General features: G+C 38.4%; 1 protein-coding gene across 2 annotated transcripts in view; it reads right to left on the minus strand.

Moving 5' to 3' along the window:
- The window catches only part of ITGA8 (integrin subunit alpha 8), a 184,060-nt gene that overhangs the window by 150,466 nt on the left and 20,744 nt on the right, over positions 1 to 12,850 (minus strand). For both annotated transcript variants that reach the window (XM_067703950.1, XM_067703955.1), the window contains exons 3-4: positions 7,537 to 7,637; positions 4,626 to 4,749 (exon numbers count right to left, since the gene is read on the minus strand). In XM_067703950.1, the coding sequence (XP_067560051.1) occupies positions 4,626 to 4,749; positions 7,537 to 7,637 (225 nt within the window). The remainder of the gene's footprint in view (positions 1 to 4,625; positions 4,750 to 7,536; positions 7,638 to 12,850) is intronic.

Consider the following 12,850-nt stretch of genomic DNA (forward strand, 5'->3'; position numbering starts at 1 on the left):
GATGCAAACATGCAAATAATTACTCCTTTCTTATCAAGGATACTCCTGAATGGAAACTAAAATAAGAGGGCAGGAAAGGAAAAGCACATCATCCCAGGAAAAATTCATAGGCTGGACGTGTGCCTGTTCCAGAAGCTTTTTGAAATGGATCAGGCCTTTCCAGCTTTTCCTAGAATGCCTTCTGTTTTTTCTTTTCTTTGGCTAGTACTTAGCTAATTTTAGCACTGTCATCAGCCATTCTTTCCAGATGTTCCCTTTATATTTTAAAATACTTTTCTACTTCATATACTGTATTTTTTTTTGATGATCTGTTTTTAATTCAAATGTCGATGCTTTGTGTGTGTTTTTTTTAAGCTAAGTTTTTTTTTTTACAGCTTTACTGAGGTATACTTAATATACCAAAAAAATGCACATCTTACTGTGTACGTTTTGATGAGTTTAGACATATGCCTCATACCATGATACCACCACCACGATCATGGGAATAAACATATTCATCACCTCCAAAAGATTTCTTGTGTTCCCCACCCTCAATCAAATTTGCTTTTTTGTTTGTTTTTTTGTGGTGAAAACACTTAACATGAGATCTACCCTCTTAACAAATGTTTAGTGCACAGTACCTTATAATATATTTTATTTTGTAACTATATTTTGTGGTTTATAATTATGAATGCTACAAAGTTCCTTAAAGTCTCAAATGTCCAGGTACCATTTTTCTAGAAGTTCATGCCTGTAAATAGCTGTATGCAACAAGAAATATATATGAACACAAAATATATGATTATGTGAACATAGATGTGTTCACTGTATTTAAGAAATGTATTTTAATGCATAAATCTTTTTTATAAATCCTTTTGAAAATCGACTCTGACTTTTTCAATATTGTAAATTATTCAGAAAGGAAGAAACAGGACCATTCTTTGAAATCATTTTGCTGCAAAACAGGAGACTGAAAAAATTCAGAGAAAACAGTAATTTTTCATAAAATTCGTCGAGAAAGCAACCAACTTCAAATGTTGAAGTGGTGCTTATGATAGAAATGGGAGGTTATTTCCTTTGCAAAGTAAGTTTTTCTCTTACAATTATAGTTTATGAGAGCTGAAGGAATCTTTCTTCCTAGAACTTCAGGGCATCTGTGAACTTTGCAATTATGCCCTGTAGAGTAAACTCAGGAATCCAGGGAATCACGCTATCATGTGTTGGCTTCCCAAGGAGAATGGAAAGGTGTGTGTAAACCATTGCCATCTAAATTATGAATGACCGTAAGAGCTACAGGCATGTCATGAATATGAATGAGCAGACTACCACCCAAATTGCTCAAAGTGTCAGTGAAGGGGCTTTGCGGTGTGACATGAACATGAGAGGCTTCTTGAAATTCTCTTTTGAAAGTAATATCCCTGTTCTGTGATATTGACCATACGCTTATGAACAAGGTGGCTTTGTGTTTATGAACTGTGAACTCCTTAGGGAACACAGGAAGCCGGCTCCTTGGGTGCATTTGAGAAGGAAGTACTTCCAGTAAGAGAGAGACCAGGAGGATGTGACACTGGAGTTCTGTACTAGACTGAACAGAATTCCTGGCCATTTGTTTGGCTATTCTGCAGCTCGACATAAACTTCACCTTTACCTGTGTCAAGCTGTTCTTTTATTTAGGAAAGTAAACGCTAAATAAATTCACAACATAATATACCCGTGTAACTCAAAATGAGAGCATACTATACTTTAAAGTTTTAGATAATGGTTCAAACTCACCCTGCAACTCTTATCCACAAGTCTAGATGGCTTATGCTGTATTTTAATCTGAGCTCTCCCATCACATGGGCAGTGAGATAAAAAGGCAGAACAAGAAGCAGTGACATGGTTTCTAAACAATCATCCTTGATGTTAGCTGGAAGAGGATATATCATCAAGGTAAGAGGCATGTGAAGGACGGGCTCCTCATTTCAGCTACAGTAGTTTACTGCTGTGGGGAGGTACCTCTAGCAAATCATAAGAAATGTGATATGGATAGGTGTAAAAATTGATGAAACAAGTTCAGTTTTGAATCTCTGCTCTACCATAAATTTTATGAATAAATTCAGGATTTATTTATTGCTCTACCTGACTTTTTTTTTTGCCATGATACATGGCTTGCGGGATCTCAGTTCCCCAACCAGGGATCGAACCCGTGCCCCTGCAGTGGAAGCGTAGAGCCCTAACTACTGGACTGCCAGGGAATTCCCTGACCTTTATCTTTAGCATAATAATAAGGACCTCTTACAGAACTCAGCGGCACGACCTTGAGTGGAACACGACACAGAATATCCCTCTTAATGGATGATGCCATGCTTGGGAAGCTCCTGCTTTCCTGCTCCAATAACTGCTAAGAGAAGCCCTTCCCGTCGTCCTGTCTGAAACAGCTCCTCTCCCCACGCAGGCACGTCGCTCCCTACTCTTTTGCCTTGCTATGTTTTTCTTTGTAGTACTTTTCACTCCCTGCCATTATATTAGAAACTTATTTATTATTTAAACAAATTTTGTTGTTGAGATGTAATTGACATATTAGTCCAAGGTGTACAACACAATTTGATTTATGTATATACTGTGAAATAATTACTACAGTAAATGTAGTTAACATCTGTCACCACACATCGTTACAATCTTTTTTTCTTTTGGCTATGTTGGGTCTTCATTGCTACGCGCAGGCTTTGTCTAGTTGCGGCGAGCGGGGGCTATTCTTTGTTGTGGTGCGTGGGCTTCTCATTGCGGTGGCTTCTCTTGTGGCAGAGCACCAGCTCTAGGTGCACGGGCTTCACTAGTTGTGGCTCACGGGCTCTAGAGCGCAGGCTCAGTAGTTGTGGCACGTGGGCTCAGTAGTTGTGGCTTGCGTGTTCTAGGGTGCAGGCTCAGTAGTTGTGGCGCACGGGCTTTGTTGGTCTGCGACATGTGGGATCTTCCCGGACCAGGGCTCGAACCCGTGTCTCCTGCATTGGCAGGCGGATTCTTATCCACTGCGCCACCACGGAAGCCCCGTTACAATCTTTTTAAAGCTCTTAAGATCTACTCTCACAGCAACGTTCAACTATACAATATTGTATTACTAACTAGAGTCACCATGCTGTACATTACATCCCCAGGATTTACCTTATAACTGGAAGCTTGTACGTTTTGACCACCTTCACCCGTTTAACCCACACCCACACACCCCACCACTGGCAACCACCAATCTGTACTCTTTTTCTGTGAGTTTGTGTGAGTTTGGTTTTTTTTAAGATTTTGCATATAAGTGAGATCATACAGAGTATTTTTCTTTGTGTGACTTACTCCATTTAGCATAATACCCTAAGATCCATCCATGTTGTCATAAATGGCAAGACTTCATTCTTTTTTATGGCTAAATAATATTCCATTGTGTATATATCCATATCTCTATCTAGTCCATATTTCCTTTATCCACTTATCCATTGATGGATCCTTTGGTTTTTCCATGACTTGGTTATTGTAAATTGTGCTGCAATGAACATGGGGGTGCCGATATCTTTTCAAGATAGTGATTTCAGTTCTTTTAGATAAATACCCAGAAGTGGAATTGCTGGATCTGAACTTATATATTTACGCATATGTTGTCTCTCTCCCGCCCTAGAATATGCTTATTGAAGACAGGGGTTTGCTTTTTCTTGTCCTGTGCTTTATTCCCTAAACATAGAATAATTAGTCCTCAGTGTGTTCAAAAAACACGTGTCGAATGAATGCATAACTGAGTCTTATTACCTATAAGGAACACCTCTTTTATTTATTTATATGAGTTTATTTATTTATTTATTTTTTGGCTGTGTTGGGTCCTTGTTGCTGTGCATGTGCTTTCTCTAGTTGCAACGAGCAGGGACTACTCTTCGTTGCAGTGCACGGGCTTCTCATTGTGGTGGCTTCTCTTGTTGCAGAGCACAGGCTCTAGGTGCACGGGCTTCAGTAGTTGCGGCATGCAGGCTCAGTAGTTGTGGCTTGCAGGCTTTAGAGCGCAGGCTCAGTAGTTGTGGCGCACAGGCTTAGTTGCTCCGCAGCATGTGGGATCTTCCCAGATCAGGGCTCAAACCCCTGTCCCCTGCACTGGCAGGTGGATTCTTAACCACTGCACCTCCAGGAAAAGTCCAGGAACACCTCTTTTAAAGCCATTTAAGGGACTTCCCTGGTGGTGCAGTGCTTAAGAATCCACCTGCCAGTGCAGGGGACACAGGTTTGATCTGTGAGAACACTGAGAACACAGGCTAGGTGGAGAGCTCATATCCACTGTGCTCTTAGATCCAATCATGCTAATTAACACCATTCCTACAGTTAACAAGCGGACAGTTAGCATTTTTCAAATGCAGTGTGAATTTTGAGTAGAGATGGAGAGTTTAAGGCCTAAAATAAGGAACCAATCAATTTGACTGCAGAATATCTAAAAACAGAAAATTTCTAAAACACGGAAGACGATCAGCAGAATTCCGTGTCTTGGTCCTCACATTACAGTTAGGCATCCTGTAAGACCGTCCATCATCTTTACCCCCACTGCTTTTTCCTTACCAATGGTGTTCTGGGGTTACCTGCACTGTCTATAGCAGAAAAGCTCGAGCTAAATTTCAGTTCCAAGAATAAAAATAACTTACTGTTCCGACAAGGAGAGTACTCAGCATACGCACTGAAATTCTGAATCGCTACATAGCAAGTGCCAACTGGGTCCTTCTCTGGCGTCGGTTTAAGAGTTCTCCAGTGATATAGCGGAGCACAGGCCTGGGAAACATCAAAGACAATAAAATTCTTTTTGATGCAGATTCCTCATACAGTGCTTTGATTTGACTTGTTGATGAATGGACCTAAATTTGTAACAAACAATGCTAAATTATTAAGTGACTTAATTGGCCTCCAGTATGCTAATGAGTACCTCGGTAGTCAGAGTTAATTAAACTTGCAAAGCCAATATTTCAACATTAATGCATCGTAGAATTGGGACAAATTAAGCATATACAAAGGAATGAGATTTTTCCCCCACAGGATTTTAAATCAAATCAAAGTAGCCTAGCAAAAGTAAATATTTACTAAAGGCAAAGAACTCATATTTTCTTTTTTTTTTAATTGGACTTACATAAAAGCAAATGAACATTTAAACAGCGAATGAATCAGTGTGATGTCTTAGAAAGAGAACTAGTTCCTTTCTTGGTTTAATTGTTGCTTAAAGAAAAACTACTTTCAAATCAAAGGATGCGGACAAGTTTGTCAACCTGTTTTGTGGATTTCCTCTGGTTTATCACTGAGGGTGTACCTGACGATTTTTTTAAAACAATGACTTACATTTGGACTGCTGCCCCCTTATCACAGTGGGTTTATTTTTCATTTGATAGTTTTTATTCATGACAAGACAAAAATTAATTTAAACAATGGTAAAAAAACATGATTCTTGGATCATGAAATATAAAAGAGGATATATGAAATCCTCTTTAAGTAAGTTAAATAATTAATTGTGCTAGGAACGAGACAGGCAATAAACATAAACAGGTAGAAAACACAGGCACCTTTCTGACTTCTGTTTTGCTAGCTCAAATCCTACGTAACTGTGTTTTACCTGAATATTCAACCACTCATTTCTAAGGATGCAGAATTAGAGACTTCTAGAATATGGAACCACTAGCCTCTCTCCTAATTTGATGACATCACACTTAAAACAATGCCAGAAAAAGAGGAGGCAGATCCTGATTTTAGTCTTTTCATGATTCCAAACATGTCCTTGGTAATCAGTCCAATGTGTAACGACTTCTAGATAATTTTACTAAGTAGCACCCTGCTTACTTGAGAATATAAGTTATCTTTACTAAAATAACTTAAGTTTTTTGGGTTTTTGTCTCTCTCTGTATTGTGAGGTCTTAGCCAATACTGAAAAGCTCTCTAACACATCTAAGTCCCCTTAACTTCGGGCGCTATGTGGTTAAGACATTTAACATAAGGTGGAATGGTGAAAAGTAGGAGTTTGGAAGGGAAAGCATTACCTATGTGGTTCAGTATAAGCCAACTCGCATCACCTTCCATATCACCATAGAACACTTTAATGCCATGAAAATTCTTTCCAGTGCTTGTCTGCTATCAGCCCTAAAAAAGTATCTTTTTTATACCTGCTCAGTTTCACACTGATGTGAAACATGATGATGTGATAATATTCAGGCTTTGACCCAAACACACATGATACCTGGATATTCAAAATCGATACTTCTGTTCACAGCAATTTGAAGTTCTAAGAATTGTCACACAGCGTAGAATTTAATTCTTTATGCTGCTAAGTTTCAGTGCTCAAGGAAAAAACTAACTTGAAAGGTACTTTATATTATCCTATTTCCTACCGCATAATTTTGAAAGTGCAAAGCATGCCCTCAAGTTAAGCATATTTATTATGAACATGGTGTGTTATTTTACGTTCAGTAATTCTGAAGATTTCTACAAATATTGAATAAATGCACAATAATATAAGTTTTCAAGACTTAATCAAAATCAATGTAGTACCAAAAGATTTTTTAACCCCAAATAGTTATTAGATGGAATTAGCTTTTCAATAGCTATTCACATACATTATAAATCACTAAAGGATTAAAAAGTTTTTACCAATCCTGGAATGTGAGAACTATATTAATGCAAATACAGTTCTACAGAGAGCCTATTGTAAATTCTGGATTTGTCACTAAAGAGGCCTATCTATGTTTTATATATTAGTTGTTTTATGTCAAAATTTCTGTGGGGCGTTAACCACAGACCAAGTAAAACAAGGCATTTCCTTTAGATACTTATTTTTATTAAATCATAATTCAAACACCTTTAAACAAATCCCAAAAGCAAAAGTTATTGCTTTATTTTGTAAGGAAATTAGAGCCAATAGTAAAAAAAAAAAAAAAAAAATCCCCCAATAACAAAAAAGTTTCCAGATCAACTTATACAGTTATTTATTTCTCAGTAAACCAGACATGTGTTATCACTCAGAGCTACAGAGAAGAGAATCACAAAGTCATAGCATTTTAAAGCCAAAAGATCTCTATCTGTGAGTGAGAAAGTTTTACTTTAAAAAGTATCAGTGTACTCAGAGAACCATGTAATTGGTAGTTACATTTTTAAAGAAAACGTTCCGATAGTTCTAAAGAGGATCAATGACATCACAGTAGATTAACTTTTAAAGAATCCTAACGGTAGTACTCCTGTTTCTCTGGTCAAACTTTAGTCAGCCCTTTAAATCAATCTTAAGCAATGAAACATTTACCTTTTTAGGATTTAGCTTTTATTTTTCTATCTTCCTTATTTGTTTTTGAAATATTTGAAAAGATCTAACCAATTTTCTGGAAAACCAGCTTTACTTCCTGTAACTTTAAGGACTAAAATAGATTCTTTAATTTGAAGCACTCAATTTTTTTGGGAATGCTGATAGCTCATCTTTGAAAATCCGATGTATTCTTCCACGAAGGGATTTGGGTAGACAGGAGTTGTGAAACATTGCAGTGTACATGTTATTGCAAAGCAGCCCCGCAGCACGGAGCTGATACTCACCACCACTTTCCCCTTATGAGCTTTCACAGTCGCTCCAAACCACTGATTCGATTTAAACTCTATAGGTTCCTTGGTTCCATTTACTCTGATCTTTCTGTTGTCTGACAGGGAGAACATGGGGTTGTTAATAATTTGTAAAACGTGGCAGCCAGCTAAAATATGTGATAATAAATTTACCCATTAAAAACATTTTTTAAAATGTCATACACATGGGGGGTTCTTTTTGACTAAGTCTAAGCTAGACTTTTCACTTAGAAATATACCAATCAAATGAAAATACATACTTGGCTCATGACATTTCACCACTTAACTTTAAAAAAGCATTTTTTTTTTTTTTGCAGTACGCGGGCCTCTCACTGTTGTGGCCTCTCCCGTTGCGGAGCACAGGCTCCGGACACGCAGGCTCAGCGGCCATGGCTCTCGGGCCCAGCCGCTCCGTGGCATGTGGGATCTTCCCGGACCGGGGCACGAACCCGTGTCCCCTGCATCGGCAGGTGGACTCCCAACCACTGCGCCACCAGGGAAGCTCTAAAAAAGCATCTTTTTTAATGACTTACATTTTCATGGATAACTACTGTAAACTTGATGTAGACTCTGACAGTCTTTAATCTACACTTTTGTCATTGATTTGCCAGATGGAAGACCAAACATTTATAACTGCTCTAAGGAATTCCAAATCTTCTCTGATAGTGAAACTACTTGGAACCTCCATGCTCCAGGAAGCATAGCTTTCTCAGCATGGTTTAGCAGGAGTCTGCTTGAAGGACTCAAGTTCCTAGTTTTTAACTGGGTAACATGTGTCCACGCAGTCACAGAAAATAACACCTCAACACGGTTTTATCCACACTTTGCAGATGTCAGCATGAGGGGGACCATCTGGGTAGAAATTCAACCCAATTACGACACACTTCAGGTCTTAATAAAAAGCAGATATCTTTTCTTTCACTCCTGATTCCCAATCGACATATTTCCCATGTGGTTCTAACCGCATGGTTCTAACTGAACTTCATCAGTAACAGCTAATGAATTTCAAAAGACATTTGTACCAGGGCAACTTATTTCTATGTGTTCTCTTTGGTATGCATTTTGTTTTTCCTCCTTGACTCTATAATAAATGCATTACAAATGAACTTTTAACTTCTATTAAGGGAGGCCAAAATATACACGCAATTAATATTCACTTGAGTTTACATATGATTACAGACTTTTCAAGAAAGAATAAATTATATATACTTAGGTCTTAACCTAAAATTTATGCTTTGATATGTTAGTAGAAAATTACAGATTTCCTTCTTTAAAATCTTATGCTTTTGATGTTTCTGGACTTTTAAAAAAGAAAAAACAAGTTCTGGAAATCCTCACCCAAAATGCACACAACTGGCAAAGAACTGGAGCATCTTACAGATTAGAGCATAAAAATGAAAATATAAACATTTCTGTTTGCACCTAGGCAAGAAGATGGTAGACCTCAGAGAGAAAGGATCTTGTCACCATGCGCTGGGTGATCTTGGGCAATTCATTTAATCTTCTGCAGTTTTAACTTCTTCTCTAAAATTAGGCTGAAAATACCTCCCCCTTTCCTCTTTCACAGGTGATCAAAGTCATAAAGATCACATAGGTAATGTGGTAGTGCTTTATAAGCTGAGAACATACTACAGAATCTTGCAGCAATACAACCCTTTAAAAATATCTCTTAATTAGAAACCTGGAAACTCAACCTAAGTACAAGAATTAGAAGGGACCTCACAGACACACAAGTCAGTGTTCCAAATTGGCCTTCTTCTGCTAGAGAAAATGATGTGACTCTACCTTTGTGGCGCCTAAGGCATCTTTTCTGCTATTATAAGGTTGAACTGTGTGATAACTTGATTGAAAGTGTAAGTTGTGGGTTATTTTCCAGCAACAAATTTCTCTGAGACCAAGAATACAAATGAACGGACATCACTAATTCCATCCCTAATCCAAGGATTACAATAGAGAATAATCCCACTGTCCCAAGTCTCTCTTTCCTGAAATGAGTTGTGATCTAGGTGTATCCTCCTTACCTTGACCTTTGAGGTGGACAAGTCATATTTTTTTTTTTTTGGACACACCACATGGCTTGCGGGGTCTTCGTTCCCCAATCAGGGATCAAACCCATGACCCTGCAATGGAAGCACAGCGTCCTAACCACTGGACCACCAAGGAATTCCCAAGTCACCTTTTAAAATTTCTGTTTTATTGGGCTTCCCTGGTGGCACAGTGGTTGAGAGTCCGCCTGCCAATGTAGGGGAGGCAGGTTCGTGCCCCGTTCCGGGAAGATCCCACATGCCGCGGAGCGGCTGGGCCCGTGAGCCATGGCTGCACAGCCTGCGCTTCCGGAGCCTGTGCTCCGCAACGGGAAAGGCCACAGCAGTGAGAGGCCTGCGTACCGAAAAACAAACGAACAAACAAACAAAAATTCTGTTTTATTATTTTTATAAATTCACTGATGTAAATCTAATATTACAATGTCATAAAATTCAAATGAGTAACATATATTTGGGTTGATTGTGAAAGTGACCTTTCCCTAATTTCTCACCTTCCTTTTCTGAACAAGATTCTTTCATGCCAAACAACCCAACACAGGGCTTAGTACTATGCACACTGGTGCTCGATGAACCTTTGATGCACAGGGGATGTTTTTGATTTGATTTGACCTGATCTTTCCTGAAAACAACCTCCTGTAAAAACTCAGCACAATTTCTGTCCTTCTAAGCTCTCCTTGGTATGGCAAAGGGCTGAGAAGCTGGAACCTACATTTTCCAGACCCTCTTACAAATAGGATTCTGGTTGAATGAGAGGCTCATGGAGAGATCTGGAAAGAGGAGGAGATGGAGAAGCCATTAATTTCTGGCAGCAATTATAAGCATGTATGGGGGCATCAGTAGCTGCAGGTGGGATGTTCTTCCTGCAGCTCTCAAGTATCCTTTGACAGTCATGCCTTTTTGGTGCTTCAGGCCACTGAGATCAAGTCCTGAACTTCCAGATTTCTTGATCTGCAGGCAGTGACCTTCCTAACTTTCACATACCCAGTCTTTCCAATAATCATATAAACCTCTCAGTCCGAATTATAATACTCAAAGTGGTTTCTGTTTCCTGACCAAACTCCCGTGATATGGAGCAATGCATTTAGGATAGGACCACACGTCTTCTGGAACAGAAGGAAGGCACTGTGCATTGTCAAGCCCAGAGAATTCTTGGAAGGGCCAGTGGTTCTGGGAGATGGTGGAGACCATTAGTTACTAAAGCAATTCTCTCCTTGGCATATCCCAAACTATGCCAAAAGCTAGGAAGAAGTTTTATAGTGACTGCATGTGATGTAAAGCTTCCCAAGTGCCGAAAGACTATTAACAAAGTTAATAACTATAATCCAGGTGAATTTTTTTCAAGGGAAGAATCAGTATATTTAATACGTAAAAGAGTTCCCAAAGCAATGAGAAAAAGACTAAAATTCAATAGAAAAAGTTCTAAGGACCTAAACAGGCGTTGCAGGGAAGAAGAAATCAACTATCTCATAAATTCATGCAGAGATCCTGAACCTCAAATTAAAACCATAATGACTTAAGACTTGTCACCTAGCAGTTTGGCAAAAAATATTAATAATCTCTGTTTTCAAGATAATAGCTCAATGCAGCATTTTGGAAGGGCGATTTACAACATATATCAAATTTTTAAATGTACATTTTTTTGAACAAGGAATTCAACTTCTAGGATTTTGTTCACTAGAAATAATTACACAAATGCTTTAAGATGCAGTGTGAAGATATTTGCTGTCCTGGATGTGATAGCAAAACTGAAACATCTTAAATGTTCATAAATAAGGGATTTGAGAAGAAATTCCTGTTATCTGTAAAATAGAGTACTATTCAACTATTAAAACATATATTGGGAGTTTGGGGTTGACATGTATACACTGCTGTCTTTGAAAGAAATAATCAACAGGGACCTACTGTATAGCACAGGGAACTCTGGTCAATATTCTGTAATAACCTAAATGGGGAAAGAATTTGAAAAAGAATAGGTACATGTACATGTAGAACTGAATCACTGTGCTATACACCTGAAACTAACACAACATTGTAAATCAGCTATACTCCAATATAAAATAAAAGTTAAAATACATACGACAGACTTAGATGCATTGATATAGAATACTGTCTACAAAATATGTTTTTCTGTTTTACCGTTTCTGAGACTTTAAGAAAAAGTATAGAAAGGTACGAGGACTTCATATAACAAACACTCGTATTCCCACCAGGCAGAACTGACAACTGTTAAGTTTTTTCACATTTGCGAACATCACAGTACCCTTCGACATCTATCTCTCCAGTTCCATCCCCTCCTCATCCATAGGTGGTCACCATCATGAATGTGATGTGTATACTCCCGGCCATTTAAAAAATAATGTCCATGAATAATATAGAACAGAGGTCTGCAGATATTTTCTATAAAGGACTGATAATAAATGTTTCAGGCTTTGCATTCTCTATGGTCTGTCGAAACTACTCATCTCTGCCCTTGTAGCAAGAGCAGCCATAGACAATATGTTTTTTAAAATGGGCTTGGCTGTGTTCCAATAAAACTTTACTTATGGACAATGAAATTTGAATTTCATATAATTTTCATGCATCATTTAAATATTATTTTTTTAAAAAAATTTCCAATCATTGCAAAATATAAAAACTACTCTCAGCTTATAGGCATACACAAACAGGTGGTGGGTCAGATTTTGCTGTAGTTTTGTCAACGATTTACTATTGAGTATTCTTTGTGTGTTCTTTTTTTAAAAAATTTTTTATAATTAATTTATTTTTTATTTATTTTATTTTTGGCTGCATTGGGTCTTCATTGCTGTGGGCGGGCTTAATCTAGTTGCTGCGAGCGGGGGCTACTCTTCATTGCGGTGCGCGGGCTTCTCACTGAGGTGGCTCCTCTTGTTGCGAACCACGGGCTCTAGACGCGCAGGCTCAGTAGTTGTGGCTCGTGGGCTGTAGAGTGCAGGCTCGGTAGTTGTGGCACGTGGCCTTAGTTGCTCCGCAGCATGTGGGATCTTCTTGCACCAGGGCTCAAACCCATGTCTCCTGCATTGGCTGGAGGGTTCTTAACCACTGTGCCACCAGGGAAGTCCCTGTGTGCTCTTTTAAACTGAATAAAAGTGGTATTATACTATCTGTATGGACAGCGTGTAACTGTGTTTAACATTCAATTTTATGTTTTTGGGAAATAACCTATGTTTTGATAATTAGATAGATAGATAGATAATAGATCCAATTCATTCTTTTAAACTCCTGTA

Source organism: Pseudorca crassidens, chromosome 1 (genome assembly GCF_039906515.1).
Source record: "Pseudorca crassidens isolate mPseCra1 chromosome 1, mPseCra1.hap1, whole genome shotgun sequence".
Lineage (NCBI taxonomy): Eukaryota > Metazoa > Chordata > Mammalia > Artiodactyla > Delphinidae > Pseudorca > Pseudorca crassidens.